This window comes from Anser brachyrhynchus (assembly GCF_964034855.1).
Source record: "Anser brachyrhynchus genome assembly, chromosome: 2".
Taxonomy (NCBI): Eukaryota; Metazoa; Chordata; class Aves; order Anseriformes; family Anatidae; genus Anser; species Anser brachyrhynchus.
In genome coordinates this window covers 148,613,373-148,634,518 of record NC_137695.1, presented here as the reverse complement: position 1 = coordinate 148,634,518, position 21,146 = coordinate 148,613,373, and the positions used below count along the sequence as shown (strand labels likewise).

The 21,146-nt window shown below is 43.7% G+C and overlaps 1 protein-coding gene across 1 annotated transcript; it reads left to right on the top strand.

Moving 5' to 3' along the window:
• Positions 1 to 225: 225 nt before the first annotated feature.
• Positions 226 to 19,598, top strand: HAS2 (hyaluronan synthase 2). The gene is made up of 4 exons (XM_080580705.1): positions 226 to 802; positions 9,699 to 10,325; positions 14,873 to 14,974; positions 16,700 to 19,598. Exons 2-4 carry the CDS (start codon positions 9,699 to 9,701, stop codon positions 17,627 to 17,629), a joined length of 1,659 nt encoding a protein of 552 aa, XP_080436831.1. The 5' UTR covers positions 226 to 802; the 3' UTR covers positions 17,630 to 19,598.
• Positions 19,599 to 21,146: the final 1,548 nt, after the last annotated feature.

Sequence of the window (21,146 nt, the reverse complement as noted above, 5' to 3'; positions counted from 1 at the left end):
GGTGGTGGCAACGTGTGTGCATTGCGTCTCTTTGCAGAATTGGCGACTTAGCTAGCTGAATTCCAGCCGCTGAATTGGTCCTTGGCTGAGATCATTTCAATGGGCAGGGTTGGCTTTTTTTTTTTTTTTTTTTTCCTCCTTACAGGAGTTCCCTCCCCTCCTTCTTCCCATCCTCCGCCTATTAAACCAACTCAAGTCTCACTTGTTAAAAGACCCCATAACGTGGAGGAGGCAGAAAAGCAGCAGCAGCAGGAAAGAAAAAGACGTCTAGATAATATTACCCGTTTGCTGCTGCTGAGAAACCTCATTGAAACAGTTACTCGGTCAGCAAGGCATCACCAAAGAGACTTTATCTGATGCTGTACATCTCTCAAACTTTCAGACGCTGCCTTGCAACTTCTCCAGGCTCCTGGCTAGCCGGGTTTGAAATACGATCTTCAGCTTCGACCACGAGAAACTAACTCTTAATTTATTATTTCTAACTTTTTTTTTAATTATTATTATTTGAAAAAAAAAAATCCCACAACTTTGAACTAGAAACTGAAGCAGAGAAAGACAAATACGTTGTAATAGGGAAAACACGTGGGAGAAAATGAGCAGGACTGAATAGCCTTAAATGATTATTTTTTATTATTTTCATTTTTAATTATTTTTTATTCCTGAGCGTCTGAATAAGTCCCTGAAAAGTGCGATTTGATCTTTTTACCTCAAACTTGGAAACTGTTCAGCGGGAGCAACGGTACGTGAGACCACACAGCTGGCTGGAGCCCCTCTATGACCAAAGGACAGAAGGACAAACAAGGTACGTGATTTACGGGCTTTACGAGCCCCCTTTCTGTCATCTCGGGGAGCAGGAGACCCTCTCCTCCCATCCCCACGGGAGGAAGGCTGAACAGATCCCCAGAACAGGAGTGGGGCTGGGGGAGGATCTCACCGTGCCTAGGCTACACCTATTTCAGCAATGAATAGGGCCGCAGCGAGGATGAATGAGGTTTTCAGCTTCGACCCCCCCCCCCCCCCCCCTCCGCGTAATCCCTTTAAGATTTTGCTGAGCGATACGATTTGGAAAATAATAATAACGGAGCAACAGGTTCGGCAGCCGTTCCCCAGCCCAGGTCGGCTTCCCCCCTTCATGCAGGGGAGGGAGGGATGGGACGGCAGGCAGGAAAGCGAGGGGAGGCCGGGGGGGAGGCGGGCTAAACCCCGCCTGGGAGCCGGAGCGGAGGGAGGGGGAACAAACGCGATCAAGATGTCTCAGCGCGGAGCCCCCGGGGGAGGCGGGGAGGGGGGGCTGCAGCCTGCTCCCAGACCTCCCGACCCCTCCGCGCGGCCCTAATTGCGGTGGGGCTTGGGCTGGGGGGCGGGGGGGGGGGGTCGCACCCCCGGGATGCTGCGGGGGGAGGCAGCCCCGGAGCAATACTACGGCCCCCTCCCCGCCCGGCGGGAGTCTGCGGAGCGGAGCCCGCGCCCCCTCCCCTATTTTCCCCCCCCCCCCCCATAATCCGCCCCCCTTCTTCACGCCCCCCCCCCCACGTGGCAAAGCGGGGGATCCCCCCCGACGCCCCGCCCACCCCTTGTGACGCAACCAGAGCCGCCCCCCCCCATTGGCTGCGACGCGGGCCCGGGGTTCCCCCGCCGGAGTTGCCCCCCCCCCTCCTCCCCCCCCCCCCCGCGGGGGGGCTGCCCCGGGGGCGGTGTGATGCTGCTGCCCCCCCCCCCCCCCCCGAGCCGGCCCCAGCCGCCTTCCCCTGCACCTGCCCCAAATTCGCAGCTCCTGGCTGCCCAGAGCCCCGACCCCCTCCGTAATGTCCTGCCAAAGGATGGAGGGGATCCTGAGGGCGGCCCCCATATCCCACACGCCATCCCTGGTGGGTTTCGTCGAGCCACGATGCTTCCACGATCCCCCAAGGCATGGGCATCCCTCACGGTCTCCTTATGGGGTCGTCTTTCCATAGGCACCCACGCGCTTCCCAGCACACGCAGTGCGTAGCGAAGTGGCCCTGGATAGGTCAGTCCTTTTGGGTGTGATCGTGGTGAAATCTGTCCTTTTTCCCCCCAAAACTGCGCCCAAATGCAGTCCTTACCAAGCCTAGAGGAGTTTTGTGTCAGCAGAACTTTGTTGAAACTTCATTTCATCCTAATAAATCTCTTCTATGTGCAAAGGCAAAAACACCTGGGTGAAGGCTTTCCCAGTAGGAGAAAACAGCTGTACTGGGTTCAGTGGGGTTTCCCTTGCTAGTTGAGCTAGCAGCAAACTCAGCTGGTCGTATTTATGGTGTGCAAGCAAATCAGATATGTGCTTCATTTTATTACTACTCAAGGTTAATATATAAAGCATCAAATTACTCTTCCATTCAGTGTAGCAGGACTTGACTAAGTCAAACACAATATTACCTGTGCTTGATAAACAAATTACAAGATAACGAGCTATGAACATCAAATAAATATTTACTCGCTGGACTGAGAGATGGAGTAGTCAGTTTTGTGCCAAAAGCGTCTGTGGACTTCAGAACCAGTAACCAGGAAGCTGTTTGAAACCAGAATATTTTTACCTGCAATCTAAAATGTCTCAGCACAAATATGATTAACTTCTTGGTTTTATTTCTTAGAGCATTCAGTTTGTGTTTTTGGTTTTCTTTCGGTTAATTTATCATCCAACATATCACTGTTTACATTAGGGACAAATCCACCTAGCAGCTACTCAGACCTATCAGAGACTAAATTTGGGCACTTTAGGGGGAAACATACATTGAGAAGACAGGAGGCTCTTGATTTGATGATCAAAGCCTGTGCATACAGATACAGTTTACCATCATTACTAACCCTGTTCTTTAAACCTAACCCCAGAGTTAATTTTAGTCTTATGTGAGCCCTTTCCAGAAGATCAATGGCATGACAAAATCTGGAAGTGATAAATAACCAAAAGTACCAGATATGGTAACTCTGCTGTAGTAAAGATGTACAGATGTAACATAATTTTTCAGTTTCCTCTCTGTGGGCTGTAAAGGGTGTCTGGGCAGCTATTTTATGCTCATAATTAATGCGTACCTGGAATCATTTGTACTTCAAAGATAAATGATTTACTTTGCTGCCAAAATAAGGCTAAATGTTTCTAAATATTGGATGAAGATTTATAACGCTCAGATAATGCTTGTGTATAAACACAAAGTATATGTGTATAAGGCCACATACAATGTGTGCACGCACATGCACACTCACACTCAAACACAGCGTCATTCCAGCAGCTGATCTGTAGAAACCAATGCTATTATTCTCACAAGGAAGGATTTTTTTTCATGCTTATAAAAGCTGTGTGCAAAGCAGCCCTCAGTAGCTGTATGCACGTATGCTCACATGTGTCAGCTCTTGTGTTGCCAACATCACTGATCTCAGGCACCCTGTGGAGTACGAGTTGCGTGTTTCCTACAGGCACGCTCCTTCTGAATCTACATTCTGATGAATATAGGCAAGGAAGTGGCCTGGGTTTTTTTTGTTTGTTTGTTTTGTTTTGTTTTTAGGAAAAACAGTTATGTGGAAATTTGGAACTGGTAGGTCCCCATGTGATACCAGAAAGAGTAACACTAGAGGTGTCAGTAGCCTAAGCCTTACGAAGAGTACTGTAGACCTCCAAGAACCTCCAGCATGATCATGGTTCCCATTCTACACGAGGTGAAGAGAGGTGAATTCACCTGCCTAAGGTCACCGAGCAGGTGAATGGCAATACTAGGAACAAAATCCCAGTCATCCAGGTCCTGGTCCACTCTCTCTGATTCCCCCATGTAAGAAAGGCAGGGCTTAAGCAATGACCGATCTGTCAACGTTCAGAAGAGAGATTAATCTATATAATAAATATGTCCAATGTATGCATACACTTTCATTGTGAATGCTCCAGAAATAACAGCTTCACAGAGAAAGTTAGGTTTATTTATTTATTTATGCCTGCGTTACAGAACTGGAAGACATTATCCACTGATTTCCCTCTTCAGCAAAATACTTAAGTGCACACTTATCTTTAATGACACGCTTACATGCTTTGCTGAATCCAAAGCCTCAGCAGTAGGGCTCAGAGGACCATGACTAGCAGACATTCAAGAATTCAGCTTCTATGTAAAGATGAGACCCTTTCAAATGTTTTCAGCGGTCAGCACTTCTGACTGCAACAAAGATTTGCAGAGAAGACTGACGGGCAGATGTTATACATGGGGTTGGTCTGTATTATTTTAGCTTGAATCAGGAGTGTGCTATTGAAGCCAACGTTACAATTCCCCTCCCCTTGCTTTGGTTTGTGATGCAAAGTGACACGGAGCACATGATGCATTCCTCTTGAATGAAACTAATTGCAAGATGTACCGCTAGAGCAGACTGTTCAGGGTTTTCAGTCTATGGAGTCTGACTAAACTTGGTTCAGAGTAAAATCAGAAACATACGGAGGGTGGAAGCTAGGCCCTTAGTACCCCTTGCTCTTTTTTGCAGATCTGTTCCTGTAGTATTGGACAGTATTTGCTGATATGGCCATAGCTCTATGAGTCTAGAGAGGGGCACAGCTCTTTTGAACCCTTAGAGATGAAGGGGATGAAATAATCACACTTGTGATTGAACCTTTATTGCTGTCTCATGGGCCTTAATGACCTTTGCACAAGGGTTTGTTCATTTGTTTGTTTTTAATATATTCAGGTCTTTTGGAGTTAGTAAGTGATAATTCTTTCAAACAATCTTCCAAACCATTTCTTTTCATGCATGTGCTTCCTGAGTCTCTCCCTCTCTTTTTTTTTTTAATCTTCTGGGGGAAAGCAAGCCAGAAGTACTACTTGCCAATGTTTGAGACAGTATATGAGAGACACCTTCTTAAACAGATGATGAAGTGAGCTGCATCCCATGTATTGCAAGCAAACCTGATTTCATTTTGACCTCCCATCAGTAACCAGTTCCAAGTCCAGTATTAGCAGATGCAGGGGACCATCTGACTGCACCTTAGTCCTCAGAGCAGCTACACACTGGCTGACACAGAATAAATGAACAGAGTGCAGAAAGTATTGATGTGTTCAGACACCAGTACACAGAGATTTTCTGGATATGAATTTCCCCCTATTCTATTTATTACTCTTTGAAGTGTTGGCAACAAGTGAAACTCTTTTTCTCTTTGCCTCCTGACTTTGCAAAGGGATGTGCGTCTCCAGGTCCTCTTACTTTCAGGGGTCCATGAAAGCTGATTAATAACTGTATGTCCAGACTGTGAGATATATAATTTTGGAGGGGAAGAAAGGTGCCACTTTGCTCTGGAAGGCAGTAGCATTTTTTTGCTGAGTAAATACGCAGTGCAAATCATGGCATTAGATCCTGCTGTATTTCAGTCGAGTGTCTATCTTAGGAAGGTTAGACCTGTGTAGCCTAAATATTTTCCAGAATAGAGGGAGCTCAAGCATACTTTTCTATTCTCATCTGATTTGGGATCTAAGGCATTATTCAGCTTGAGAAAGGCCTGTGATCTTTAGTGTTAGATTTAATCCCTCAGTTACTATGTACAATGTGGATATCAGTCAACTCCTTGTTAACCTGAAACTTTTAATGAAAATAATGTTAGAAGGCTTCAGCTTGAAGTTATGACAGTTGTTAATAGTAGAGTAAGTTCTTCCTTAACATAAGTGTGACAAAATAAAAATATTCTTTATGTGCATTTATCAGGATACCAGAATAGACACTAAATAATTCACTGGGTGGACTCTGATGCCAAGTACCTGCAAGGGTTTCTTTCTTGGCTGTGCTCTTTCACAGGAGTCTCCAAACACAGGCACACACGTTCATCGCCTCCTCCTGTACAGTCACTACAAGACATATATATACCTGGGCTGCTCGGTGGATCAAAATTTGTGTCTTTAAATCAGCAACAGCCTACATAGCGTTAGGATTGGGTGCACTGCTTTCAAATTTCTTTTCTACTAGGTGGGCTGTTAAGCACTGACCAGCTCCATTCATGGAAATAAACAGCTGCAAGACGATAAATTGCTCAGTAGTAGACTTTGAAGCCTCTCTGCATTCACTTGTCATGTGTGCACAAACCTTGTGCTGGATGCTGTGCTAAAGCTTGTACTGGGTTCAGCACTGCAGGGTTAGATTAAGGTGCCTGTAAAGGGTTCGGGTGCCTGAACATCAGAGTAGGATTAGCAGTTCTGTCTCAGGCCTCCCATGCAGTACGTGGGGAGACATCCACATCTCCAAAAAGAGCCTCACACAGTGCTCTGGGTAGAGCATGCTTTAATATATAAATGTCTGCTGTTAATTGCTGAACATCCAAATCTTCAACCTTATTGCCCCCTGGAAATGTCATTCAGGGCTGACACAAAACAGTGGAGCATCTGACCTCTTTCAGTGCTAAATAGCTTTCACTTTAAAAATAATAGTAAAGAAAGAGTGTTGCAGGTGCTGTCTTCTTCCTCTTGCTTTATAGAGCTGATTAAAAAACCCAGTCTGAAAGTGCAAGATCCAGTTTTGACTCCAGAGACAGTAACCCACCCACTCAGCAGGCCAGGAGCTCTGTCTTCCTCACTCCCACACCTGTTCCCATGTAGCAGCAGTTCCGTGCCCCTACAGAAATGACCTGCTATCATTTTTGTTGGTCCAGGAATATGGGACTAACTGCAGGTCTTCCATCTGCACCACCTCATCCCCAGTCTATGTGGGGCTGTTCACATTTTTTTATTCCTTTATTTGTTTAAAAGTGCTGCAGTGCCTGTTCTTTGGGGCAACCTTACTGGGTTAAATCCCTCAAAGAACTGAAGACCCATTAGGCTGAGGCATAAAACACTGAGCTGGGCTGACCATACGAGGTGTGCGCAGTTGAACTGCTGTAGTGATGGCAGCATTGAAGATAAGCGTTACATTTTGCTGAAAAAATATTGCTAGCACTTAGAGTGATTATCTAGGAAATAATTGAAAAGTGATCATGGTTTCGAAAGTGAATATGGGTGTTTGTCCCTTACCAAGCACTTGACATTTGCATCTTGACTCACTATGGCATTATTTCAGGTGTACGGTGTTCAGAAGCAGTAGCGTGCACTGCTTCTCTGATAATACTTGATTCTAGCTTTATGTGACAAGATCAGGAAAATTTTGATTGATGTGTTACTACAGATGCCCTTTGACACTTCACTGTGTTAGGCCAGACTAGTTTTTCACAACAGCGGTATCTGACATTAAAATCTGATGCAGCTATTCCCTACCCTCAATGCTTTTATTTGACTCAGCAATTCAGTTTTGGCTTCAGACTCGTACAAGCATCATTTCCTTTTAACTTCTTGGCTCAATTATTGGAGAAGGGTGGAGAGGTTTTGGCTTCTTTGTTATTGTTTGGGCACGTTCAAGCTGATACAGATCAATTCTGCTGGGCATGCTATCAATAGGTCACGTGCTAAAGCTTGAGAATATTGAGCAACTTTTTACAGATTTTGCCTGAGATTCAGTCAGTTAAAAGACATACATAAAACCTCCAATTGCATATACAAAGGGGAAAGTTTCTTTGATGAAAGCCAGGAATTTAGATCAAAACACTGTTTATTTTCCCAAGGTTGACAGTTAAAGGACAGAAAAAAAATGCTATTTTATTAAGACCAGAAATCCATTTCTTGATCTTAAAAGAGTGGTTTTTGTGAGGGAGGGAAACTGTGCTGTAATGACAAGATCAGAGAATGCATTTCTTTTTCTTCCTTTTGTGTGGAAACACTTCATAGGAAAAGAAAGAGCAATAACAAATTAATATAAAAAGAAGCCTGGTACAGTGTATAGTCAGTCAAATGTAAACGCTGCAGATCTTAATCTAAATCCGGTGAGCTATACCCGTACAAGTGGTCCATTGATTTCAGTCATATAATTCTTAATGTAAGCAGACTTCAGCCCCTGCTCGCTAATAGGCATTTTCTATTTCTGGCAAGAGAAGAGAAGTCGTGGACCCCAAATGGGAAAGCCTCGTACAACTGCACCATTAATGAAACATTCACCTTGATGTTTGTGACCTTCTGCGTACTTGGGGGATTAATAAATACACAGGCTATTTGACTTCAAGGTAATCTAGAAGGGATCCATTACTTAATCTGTTTTCTAAAGCCCGTCTATTTTGGGCACTGGGTTTTAATTCACCTATAGTGGTGGCTCATATAAGCTGTCTTTTATTAGGCTTCTTGATGACCCCTATTGTGAAAGACTTCCAGACAGGCCAGAGCAGGGACTGGTGCTGGTGGGTGATTACAGCACCTGTCAGAGCCCAGCCATAAGTATTCAAGGAAGTCCTAGAGATAGGGTCCGATTTCTTTAACAGCGTCTCCAAATATACATTTAAGAGGCTTCCCCTTGTCTTGAAATTTAAGACCCTAAATAGCTAGTGGAAAAAAACATAGTCTTTGTAATCTCAGACTTGATGCTCGCCTGGTTTATTTTTATTTTGTAATACATTCTGTGTTGACAATTTCTTTTTTCCAAGCCTGTAACATCTCGGACAGAGATATGATTGTTGACAGCTATGCTGCTGCAGCTTGGTAGTATTTTTTTCACAACATTTCACAAGAAAGAGTTAAAAACATATATGATGTAAGGAAGTGCTGTTCCAGCTTCAGTTTTGGCCAGCAGATGATGAAACAAACATTATCAGGCAGGATGTTAGCAGAAGGGAAAATATGAATAACAGTAAGAAAACACAAATATTAAGTCCATCACCCTAAGAGGCCCTAATTCAGCAAATTATTCGAGTATGTGCTTCACACTCTGACTTACAATGTGCTTACTGGGGTAGCCTTAAACAGACATTATCCACTTTATGTCCCTAAGGTCAAAGGTATTGACATCAAACATCATTGACTTTTCTATAGTTATGACAAAGCTGTTGCTCATCCATAGCCTAGAGCTTAGACTGGAAGATTTTACAGCCAGGTAACCTACTCGTGCAGAAGCTGTCAGATTCAGCTGGTAATCTAATGAATTTCAAGTCCAGGGTGAAACCTTGGCTCTGTTAAATTAATGTATACTTTTGCCACAGACTTAATCTCCGTCAGGCTTTGGCCATGCTCACAGATGGGTATATCTACGCGCACAAATGTATGAATAACACATTTTTGCAACGGTATTGAGAAGACCTTTTAAAGCAGATGTCTGATTATCTAAATACAAATTACAAATATAGTCAGACATCTGTCTAAAAATTATAAATATATTCAGACATCTGTTTTAAGAATGTCTTTCCAATATTTTTCCGAGCATAAGTAAGCGACAGAAGTGGTTCAGGGTGGGGATGCAGTCATGACATGGTTGGGGGCGAGTAGAGGCTGCACAGACGTTCAGCTGTTCCTTCCACCCATGACCATATGAAGTATGTAGTGGCCTGAAAGTCCCTTAATATGACAGAGCGTCTCATTCAGCAAGCCACAGCTGCCAAAGTAAGACCCTAACACAGACAACACTTTCTGTGAGGACATTAAGAATAGCAGAAAACCTCCCCGGTACCTCAAGGTGTATGTGACTCTTACTTTACGTGGAGGAAATATTGCAAAGGGAATGAGATGTAAGCTGAGCAGGTGATGCTGTAAGTCCATGACACAGCCAGAAGCAGGGGGTGCGTCTGTTGGTGCTGAGCTTGTTGTCGTCACGTGCACCTCTGACAAGGTCTTGTAGTGGGAAGTGGTAGCTCTGCTAACAGTTTCCATGCTTCCTTGCAGATGTATTGTGAGAGGTTTATATGTATCCTGAGAATACTTGGAACCACACTCTTCGGGGTGTCCCTCCTGCTGGGAATCACCGCTGCTTACATTGTGGGCTACCAGTTCATCCAAACAGACAACTACTACTTCTCCTTCGGACTCTATGGTGCTATCCTGGCATCACATCTCATCATCCAAAGCCTGTTTGCCTTCCTAGAGCACAGGAAAATGAAGCGGTCGCTAGAGACTCCAATCAAGCTGAATAAAACAGTTGCCCTTTGTATTGCTGCCTATCAAGAGGATCCTGACTACTTAAGAAAATGTTTACTTTCTGTGAAAAGATTGACCTACCCTGGAATTAAAGTTGTTATGGTAATTGATGGGAACTCAGAAGACGACGTTTACATGATGGACATTTTCACTGAAATCATGGGTAGGGACAAATCTGCCACTTATATCTGGAATAATAACTTCCACGACAAAGGTCCAGGTGAGACGGAGGAGTCTCACAGAGAGAGCATACAGCACGTATCTCAACTGGTCCTGTCCAACAAAAGTGTTTGCATCATGCAGAAATGGGGTGGAAAAAGAGAAGTAATGTACACAGCATTCAAAGCACTGGGGAGAAGCGTGGATTATGTACAGGTAGGTATTAAAGCACTAGGTCGGTGCCAATTCAAACACACTTTGAAAGAAAGCAGCTTTTGTATATTTTGTGCTGCATGTTAGAGGCCATCCTAGTCCCTGATGAACACAGTGCTCCTTTCAGTCTATTTGGAAACAGCTTGACCGTTAAAAATGTATTTTGCTACCTTTTAAAATGGTCAGCCTATCTGTGAATATGTCAAAGCTCTGCACCAGCTACTGGAGAAATCTGAAATACTTCCTCAGACTTCAGTCCTGCTCCCTCATCACAGTGCTTTTGCTTCAGGAAAAGCCAGTGGCCTCCTGAAGAGCCCTTCTCTGCTCCTGTAAGTCAAGGTCTTAGGTAAGGTTTTATTTCGTGAGGATATTAGCAGACCTATATGCAAGCAGACAGAGAAGTTTTTGGTGGCACTAGGGAATATCTCAGTGGTGGAGTCTGTAAAAAAGATGGGGATATGCTGAAGTCCTTGAAGGCTGTGCAGAGTATTTAATAAAAGGGTGAATGTGCAGTCTTGAAAGAAAGATTTCTTCAGCTAAAGCCTGAAGGAGCTTTTGCTTCATCACTTACAGCTGCATTACCTCACTCACCGCGACTTGGCCTTTAAAGCCCTTATGACACTATTCACTTAAAAATGAATTAGGCTGGGTCCTCTCTCCTGGTTTCCAAAGCAGCAGAGACACATTTCTTTCCAGCTGCCTTGGATCCCATGAAAGATTTTCTATGTTTGTGCCTTACACATGGAAGCACTCCTCGCTCCTGCAAACAGCCCTGCAGAATGCAGGAGGCCGTGTGTGGAGGGAGGTGTGTAGGGCCAGGCCAGATCCTGGGGATCGTTAGTTGCCTATCAAGACCTGCGAGGTTCATTTAACTAAATCCCAATGATTATTAGATGGTCTTCCTAATTAATCACACTCAGCCCTTCCTGCCTTCTTCAGACCTCAGAATATTGCTTTTCCTCCAGAAGTGGGGCACTGCTCTGCTGGTGGGGCAGCAGAGACGGTCTCCCTTGGCTTGGGGTGGCCGCACGTGTTTCTGGGGTCAGTGCTGAGCCTTATGCAGTTCTGTGTGCACTCCACACAGCATGGTGTCCAAGGGGCACAGAAAGGCAGCAAGTCCTCCACGCACAGGAGAGGCAGAAAGCAAAGAGTGCCAGGAGCCACCCTGTTTTCGGAGCTTTAAGAGTTATCAGAGGTTTAAGAGAAAAGAAAAGATTTAAAGCCCATCCCCAAGCACTTACAAAACTTAAACTGATTTATTCTCTGAAAACAATGGGCTTAAATTCTCCATTGTCTGCACTTTGGTTTTTGTGCTGTGAGGGACTGTGATGGGATGAAAAATGCTGTTTTTCTGCATTAGCATGGTTTTATAATCACTTCACACAGAAGTATCAGATTGCAGAGAGAGAAGGCAGAGAGGAAACAGATTCAAGACAACTTTCCTCCCTCTTGCATTTGTTCAGAGAACCTGGAAAAAGTGTTTCTATTTCAACAGTCATACCGTAAACTGAGAAAATGGAAGAGATTTTTCTGGTCTTTCAGTCAATTAACACTCCTGACCTGACTCAGAAGTCCTGATGAATGTGTTAGAGACTGTAATGCTGCTGTAAGCAGCCACCAAAGGCTGCACTGATGATTGATGTCACAGTCACATCTACATTATAAGAGCACCATCTTGGTGGCCCTGGCTGGCCACAGTCTTGATGTAATGCAGGTAACATGTGGCTCTGTTTTATGAATGAATGAAGGTTGAGATTTTCCACATGGTTCTTTAGGGGGTATCCACAGTGAATTACTTTAAACAGGCCCTGCACTTTAAGGGCTGAGCAATCTGCATCGATGATCAACCACTTTACAAAGTGGAGCAGTCAGCACGAGTGCTCTCCCCTGACACTGTGCACTGGGGGCCTTGCGGTCCTTAAACACACCTCAGGGCTATGGGCAGGCGGTCATAAAGCAGGCAGGCTACCGCAGATAACCGAGCCGTTGCTCATTAGCGGAGACTCACTAAATACCTGAAATCACTTGGGAGGCTTTACTTCCCTCCTGGAGGAGGTTAGGAGGGTGAAAGTAATTCTGTAGATGAGTTAAACTGGGAGACATCATCAGTGCAGAGTTAGTTGGTACAATCAGGGTGCAGCACAGCTTGGCTTGATGCAGGTAGCTGTGTGGACCATCCAACGCAGCCTGAGCCCCCTGGAGCAGCATGGTTAAACCACCACTGGTTGTACCAAGCATCTGAACAGCTTAGCTCAGGGCTGGAGGCTACAGCATGCAAGGCCAAGCGTCCCTTTCATGCAACTCTGTGACCCACGGCAGTAATTTCTAGGTCACCCTGCCCTTATGTGGAAAGATGGCAAATTGGCTCGTGGGCTGTGCCGGGCCACCCCTGGCTGGCCAGCCCTCGGTGTGTTTCATTCAGGTTCCTAAGTTGCTTTTCTCAGGGCATGTCCTCTTTTCACCTAGAAAAACCTCATTCAGATGGAAAATGACAGCTTGTCCCAGGAATGCAGACATGTCCACTGTGCTGGCATGGCCAGGACACATGCTGGTCATTTGTAAATAAATCCAGTGTTTTCAGGATTCCTCATCTTGTCTTAGTGGTGTCGCTCGTGGCAGATTTCTCTGCTATAGATAAATGCATCTGACGGGTGGAGGCTGCTCAGCCTTACTGAGTGACAGGCACAGGAGGGAAAGCCAAAGAAATGAGGATGGGGCTGACCCCATCCGACCACTCATGGTCACAAGAAATGGGACCGAGTATCACTGCCTGAGCCCTGGGTGCTAGCAAACTGCAAATTCATGATGCAAAGCACTCAGTGACAGGCCTGTCCAGAAAGTCCCAGACAGAACTACAGGCATCCTTTCTTCCCTTTATCAGAACTGCTCTGCTCCCGTTCTATCACCAAGTGCTGTCACTGATGACAGCTTCCCACCAAAGCCGGAGGAACACGTTGGCCAGGTTACAAAGGTGCTTTCCGGGCTGAGTCCTCCAAGGAGAGGAACTGGATGCTCTGAGGTAGCGGGAGCTGGAGATGCTTGTGGCTTTTCTCCTGACAGAAATATGAGAGCTCTCATCAGCTTTCTCCTTTCAGCCCCCTCCAAGGGAGCATGGAGAGGAAGCATTTTGGCAGACGCTCAGCTGCATCACGAGCTGAGCAGCCTGGTTATCCCGGGTAACCTCCCAGCTCAAGTCTGGCCCATAACAGAGTCTCTAAAACCTCTTCTCCTGTTTGCAGGACAGAAATGAAAATTTCAGTTCCCCTGGAGCAGGGGGGCTTAGGCTGAATTGAAAGGTTGGATGACAGGACGCCAAAATTAGGATTTCTGATCTGATGCTTCACCAGGATTTGACTTAAGAGGCTATTCAGACAGACTTCTGCCCCTACCATTCCCATCTGAAATCACAGAAATGCAAACTGTGGATAAGCTGAAAAGAGGAGGAGAATTTGTAGGGCAGGATTTGTCTGGCAAGAGGAGTGTTTGTGGGACAGCCTCCTCTGCTCAGGCCTCTGAGCTTCAGTGAAATGAGCTTACAGGCGATCGGGACACCTCCTTCACTAGCAGCTAGGAGAAGGAGGCACCCACTTGTTTTAAACAGGCTGCAGCCCATGTCGTTTGCCCCGGAGCAAAGGAAAGCAGCGCCAGCTGCCTTGCAGACTGGCCAGCCTGTCTGAGCCCTCCTCCTACTCTCCGGGGGAAAGCCAAGTCCTAATGTACACAGTGTCTAGTTGACTAGGAGTATTTGTGTGGTTGAAACGCCTTGTGTGTGTCATCTATTTTTGCCCTGGTCTAATGGAGTACTGCATTTTGGGACTCACTCCTCTAGCCTTACTTATATATATTTTATATGAATGCTGGAGCAAAATAGCAAATAATTTCTATATATCAAATGTCAAATCCCTGCACTACTAATAACACACCATGCATCTATATCTAAAAATAAGTTTGTTCTGTAATCCAAAATACATGTCTTAAATGAATTGCTAAATCCTTCTGCACGTGAAAGAACTATATTAGGTTTCTTTCCAGAGGCCTAGCTGACTTTTTTCTTTTCCCTTTTTTTATTTTTTATTTTTTTCGTAAACAAGCATCTGGAATTTAACTCCTCACTCCTCTCTTATGGTAGCGGGAAGCATTTGACTAGGGTGATAAACTATGCAGCCAATTCGGGGAAACCCTATTTCAGGGCTCAGCAGGAATCTGCAACACACCCACGAACATTGTCTTGCTCTGCAGTGCTCCATCTCTGAGAGCATATCTCTTATTCAAAGCAGCCAGCCCAATGTGCCAGTAAAACAAATAGAGCTGATACAGAAGAGAGGATTGTTTGCATGCACTACCCTAACAAGCACTCTGTTTCATTCAGCACCGCTCCCTGCTGCTTGATACAAACGGCCTTTAAGAAGTGTCAATGCAGACTCCAAAGAGAGATTTAATTGCATTCAGGAGAATATGCATATAGAGTTACTTATCACTCAAGTGATTTTTATTCTCTTTTCTAGTGTACTCCTTAACCCATTTTTGTTCTTTGTTTGTCTTTCATGTAGGTCTGTGATTCAGATACAGTGCTTGATCCAGCCTCATCAGTGGAGATGGTAAAGGTTTTAGAAGAAGATCCAATGGTTGGAGGAGTTGGAGGTGATGTGCAGGTGAGTACAATGATTTTCAGATTAATAGGGGGATTTCAACAACTATTTGCATTGCAACACTATTCCCTGCCTGGAATACACTGAATACACTGTGGTACCATCACAGAGGCTCTTATGAGACCTTAACTTTTCTATCTGTTGAACCAAAACCCAAATTCTCAGGTATGAGCACTGGGTGGTTTTAACACCCATAGAAAGTGGACAAGTATTACTCTCCCCCATATGTGTGAAAAATGGGACACTGGGACTGCCAGGACTGTTGCAGCATCTTTGAGTATCTGAGTATGACTGTTTGGTCAAGGTGCCACAGAAAAGTTTTAGGGCAACAGGGAACAGAGAACAGATCTCCCAAAGCCAGATCCAGCACCTCAAGCACTTTAATTATGTTACTCTTTGCAGCGAAGATTGTCACGAATGAAAACTTTTTTGGAAATGCAGTGCACTATGCACTCTGTTTATTGTTGGGTGTCCTCAGCATCTCTGTCAGACAGGACAATGCACAGCTCCAAAGTCAGCCCAGCTCCACTTTTGTGAGGATTTCCAGCCTTGATGAGTCTGGCTGACAACCACAGCAAAAGGCTGTTCATTCTTTTTTACACAATTGCTTCTGCTACAAGTTTTAAAGAAAAATGCATATGAATATTTCAGTTGGCCTTGGGATTGGCTCCTTGTACTCAGTTGGGCTTTTATGTGAGACAGAGGAGAAAGGGCTATCTATACGGGCAGGCACTTACTGATGAATGCCCCAGTGGTCAGAAGTATTTCAGGCATGTGGCTCTTAATTCCAGAAATTAAGATTCCCACAGAAGCCTGAATATCTTTGTGGCTCTGGTCTGGCCACAAAACAAATATCACACTTTTCCTTACACATGTGAGACACTAGGCACGTGTGGAGGGAGTTCAGCTATGACATAAGTGTGTAGTTAATAAGCACCTGCAGAAAGATGTGGGAAGAACATGTATCCTCTGGGAGGAAAGGAAGCAAAATGAAGACTCTGGCCTTTCTTTGTCTCAACTCACTTTTCAGCATACGCCAAATAAATCTGAGCCAGTCTTGAGCCCATCCCTAAGCGCTGCTGCTTCTAAAACGTTCTGTAATTAAGTTGAAACAGAGACAAGATGGCCTCCAGACATGACAGAAATTAGGGCCATCCTGGAGGACCTAAAGGCACATAGTCCAGGATCAAACAACTAGGGCAAGCTTTATAAGACCAAAAATGTAGGCCAAAGACCATGTGCTTAGCTGCTCTCATATTCCAGTATAGCTTTAGGAGGGCTGGAAGAAGTCCTGTCAGAGCCAAAGTTGTACACGGGGGCAAGACTGGGGAAAGAGCTACTCCACCACAGGCAGGGAAGCAGGAAGCCACAGCTTGGACTCCACCATTTCCTCAAGGGAGAGGCCGAGCTCAGCAGCAGGTCCTTGACTCGGGGTGAAGAGAAAGGAAAAATGAGCTAGGAAAGAAGTTGTGGAGAAATTGAAAGGTTGTGAGAAAAGAATAATCATTTAGGTGGAACAGATTCTTGAAGGCCTCACTTTGCCTTTCTTGTCAGTGCCCTGGACTGTATAGGTAACTCCTGGATTTGCCACAAGTTGGACGGGGGAGTGAGGTTTCCCCTCTATTTTGGCTAACAGTATTCTAGTCTCTACTAATTCCTTATTGATCCAATGTGTATATCTTCTTTCTCAAGAGCTCATCTAAAACGCAAACTTTTTGTATTTTGCAGATTTTGAACAAGTATGATTCCTGGATCTCCTTTCTAAGCAGCGTGAGGTACTGGATGGCATTTAACATAGAAAGAGCCTGTCAGTCCTATTTTGGCTGTGTACAGTGCATCAGTGGACCTCTAGGAATGTACAGAAACTCTTTACTCCACGAATTCCTGGAAGATTGGTACAATCAAGAATTTATGGGCTCCCAGTGCAGCTTTGGAGATGACAGGCATCTAACTAACAGAGTGCTAAGTCTGGGCTATGCAACAAAATACACAGCTAGATCCAAGTGCCTTACCGAAACACCGATAGAGTATCTCAGGTGGCTGAATCAGCAGACCCGCTGGAGTAAATCATACTTCAGAGAGTGGCTCTATAATGCAATGTGGTTCCACAAGCACCATTTGTGGATGACCTATGAAGCTGTAATCACTGGATTCTTTCCTTTCTTCCTTATCGCCACAGTCATTCAGCTCTTCTACAGGGGAAAAATCTGGAACATCCTCCTTTTCTTGTTGACAGTTCAGTTAGTGGGCCTGATAAAGTCTTCCTTTGCCAGCTTCCTTAGGGGCAACATTGTCATGGTTTTCATGTCACTCTACTCAGTGTTGTATATGTCAAGTTTACTGCCAGCAAAGATATTTGCAATTGCCACGATAAACAAAGCAGGGTGGGGCACATCAGGAAGAAAAACCATTGTAGTTAATTTTATAGGACTTATTCCAGTCTCCATTTGGTTTACAATCCTCCTAGGTGGCGTAATTTTCACTATCTACAAGGAATCAAAAAAGCCATTCTCTGAGTCAAAACAGACAGTTCTCATCATTGGCACAATCCTCTATGCATGTTACTGGATTATGCTGTTGACTTTGTACTTGGTTCTTATCACCAAATGTGGCAGGCGGAAGAAAGAGCAACACTATGACATGGTGCTAGACGTATGATTTTTCTGTGGGAAGTTACCCAGAGAGTTTTAAAGCAACCCAACGACCTTGTAGTATCTGTGGCATCAGATGAATGTTGCCAAGGGAAATGGATCGCTGCTGCTGGGAATAGGACATTTTTATTCCTCTGGGTTCATTTTCATCCTGCCAAAGTAAGAAAAAATAACAGAAACAAGAACAATAGAAAATGATTATTTTTTTTTTCAAGGGGGGAAAAAAGCCAAACACACAGTTTCGACCTGTTCACAAGAAAATGGGAGAACTTTTATGTTTATGCACTTTTCTATTGTGCATCTGCCTGACAGTGTTACGTTCTATATACCTCACTGGTCATGCTTATGTGTGTGGACAGGAAGGAAAGGAGTTTGGAGAATCAAGAAAATGATCTTACAACCCCTTGCAACCTAATTTATGAACTTCTCTTTTTTATAGTTCTGTTTATAGGAAGGGTCTTTTGTGTTAGGCTGCCAAATGTAATGCCAAAGGTAAATTTTAAGAGGCCATTGGCTGAGCTGTATTTTTATATTATTGTATTATTTGTGTGTGTGTATTTTTAAGCCAACTTTTTTTTTTTTAAATCACATATTTTATATTTTACTATCTGCCAAAAAAAGATGCCTCCCCAATGTTTTGTTCTTTAGCCTCTTTAAATACATTTGTGATAAAAAATCATAATTCCTTCCCAAAAATTTATGCTGATTTGGTATTGTTCATAATAGAAAGAATAAAAAGTCTCTCTGCATTTTTGCAACTGCTGAATGGTTATTTCTGTGAAAAAGTATTTAAGTATGCTCTTTGAAGACATTTACTAGAAAAGGCCCAACATTGTCAGTTTTCAAATACAAGCATATTTGTGCATAAAAAAAAAAAAAAGGCCAAAGGGGTAGATATGTGCAATTTCGGGCTTTGTATTGTTTTGGATAACATTGTAATAGGGAAATTTGCTTCTCTACTGAGAGCATAATATCTCTGGCATACACAATAGCCATATGGTCATTGGACAAACATTGGACACCCAAAACTGACCTTATCAATGGTTGTAGTTGCTCATAATCTGCTAGGATCAAGCAGTACAGAATTTTTAGTTCAAAAAATACATGAAAGGTAAACATATCATCACTTCCTAAATGCGGGTGCCTTACTATAAAACATCTGCAGTGTCCTTCATAGTGTTTACAGACAATATAAACGTCAGCTTCTCTGACTTCCAGTGTAATACAGACCCCTGTATTGAGCCCAATAATGTGTGTTTGACTAAAGCATATCTACCAGAAAAGAAGCCAGCTTTTATCAGAAAACATCAAGTCTTAGCAAATCTATAACTTCCTTGGTGCCTAACAATCCATCTTGGACATTTATTTTGGACCACGATTTTAAGAAATAATATTCAGGACTAAATCCTGCAGTCTTTGACCAGCCAAAGGAATGTGGCATTGAGCCCTAATATACTTCATAAAGAGCAACAGAAAGCCAGCTGCGTACAGATATGTGCCCTTTTTAGATTCTGGTATTAAAAGCACTGTGGTAAAGCAGAAATCAGCATATGATGCTTAAAGAACTTAGAAGCATTTTCAGCTTCTTTTTTATGCAGACATGAATAGATTCTGCTGTAGAATGAACTGCACACACACTACCTTTTTTGTCTGATTATCTTGAGGTACATGATTGCTTGAAAGTCATACTAATATTTTGTTAATGATTGGAGAGTTGATTCATGTTGATTACAAAATAGAACAGTATTAAAAAAAAGCAAAAGAAACATTAAAAAAAAAAAACTTGACTATGCCTTTTAACTATTTATGATGTAAGTTAAAGCTTGGGTTAACATTCAAATGTCAAATAAATCCTCTCATTCTATAAAAAGATTGAATTAATTGCCTGTATTTATTCTAGCAATTATTCAATGTACTTCCAATATAGGTTGTATAGTATAATTGTTACTTTCATAAATAAAATATTTTTGATAAGATTATGACTAATTCGTGGTGTTTCTGATCAGCACTTCTGCTCTGAAGCCAGAAATCTGCATGGTTTTGAAAATGTTTTTATGGTGTTGCCAGCCTGATTTCCAAGCAGGAATTTGCCATTGAATAGCAGAGCACCTGGGGAGTGTGTGCCTGGAGGGGGCGGGGACTGGTCCCTGCTATGAGGGGCAGTTTGGGGTCCTCTAACGGAAGAAAGTCACTGATAAACTGGAGCAAGTTCAGTGTAGGGCCAGCATGATGGTTGGGGCTGGAGCACGGGCCTTGTGAGGAGAGGCTGAGGGAGTGAGACTGGTTCATCTGCAGAAGGGACAGCTTTGGTGGGAAAGACCTAAGATCATCTCCAGTACGTGTAGGGACGTCATCAAGGAAATGGAGCCAGGATCTTCTCAGTGGTGCCTGGTGGGAAGATGAAAGTCTCTGGGTTAAAGTTGAAACGGGGCTTGGTATAAACAGAAACTTCTTCCCCATGAGGACGGTCAGGTATTGGAACAGGCTGCCCAGAGAGATAATGAATTCTCTGTCCTGGGAGGCTTTCAGAACTAGGCTGGATCAAGTCCTGAGACACCCGGTCTGACCTCAGAGCTGCCCCTGCTTTGAGCAGGAGCTTGGGCTAGGGACCTCCGAGGCTCCTTCCAACACGAATTCTCCTGTGATCCTTTCTGAAGCAGGTGCTGACAGTCAGCTTCCTAATGATAAGTCCCAACCAACTGAAACCCATTCCCATCTCTGCTCCCCACGCGTCTTGCCTGACCCAGAATGCAAATAGCTCACCAGCAGCTGGTACTAAATACCCAGAAAAATCAGAGCCCTTCCTATATCCCCACTGGCCATGGCAGAAGGATTGTAGGGAATAAGTCATTTCATGTTTACTGCCTTGCAAAAAAATAAAATAAAGGTTTCAACAGAAAAGCAGACTGCAGAACAATTCCTGATGAATTTTATTCCTAAATAAAAATTAATCTAATTTAGACAAATTAAATTCTTAAATAATATTTCCTCTGTGCTTTTTCATCTCAAAATTATTTTGTGGTATTTTCAACAACTTGTGGGATAAAATGAAATGTGTTTTTCATTAATACCGAATGTAATTGTGAGCTGTCTCACAGTTAAGAGAGAGAATAATAAGAGGGGAAAAAAAAAAAAAGAGCTTTTTTTTAACTTTTAAAAAACACGATTTTCAGCCGCTAATAGATTATGTCAAACACTATAAGGAACTCCCACAAACTATAAATTCTACAGAAAACTTATAATTATATACTTCCAAAAAAATAAATTGACACTATCTCAGGTTATAACCCATTTCCAGAGTAGAGTAATCTGGGTTTGAAGGCATCTGTTTGCAAAGACCAGGTGTGAAGCAGAACCTTCAGGAATTAGAGGTACAGCACAGAGGAAGGAGCCCTCCTGTTCTGACTGCTAACAAGCTTTGGTTTGGCCAAGAATCAGGTTTCTTTCAGTGGGGAATGCATGAATATTTAGCAGAACTTTTCTAGGAGGTGGAAAAAATCCTGTCAGACGTGTACTGCCAAACA

Coding starts and splice junctions, on each gene's coding strand:
- HAS2 (XM_080580705.1), top strand. CDS start 9,699: ATGTATTGTGAGAGGTTTATATGTATCCTGAGAATACTTGGAACCACA. Junction 10,326..14,872: donor GAAGCGTGGATTATGTACAG/GTAGGTATTAAA, acceptor TCTTTCATGTAG/GTCTGTGATTCAGATACAGT. Junction 14,975..16,699: donor GAGTTGGAGGTGATGTGCAG/GTGAGTACAATG, acceptor TGTATTTTGCAG/ATTTTGAACAAGTATGATTC.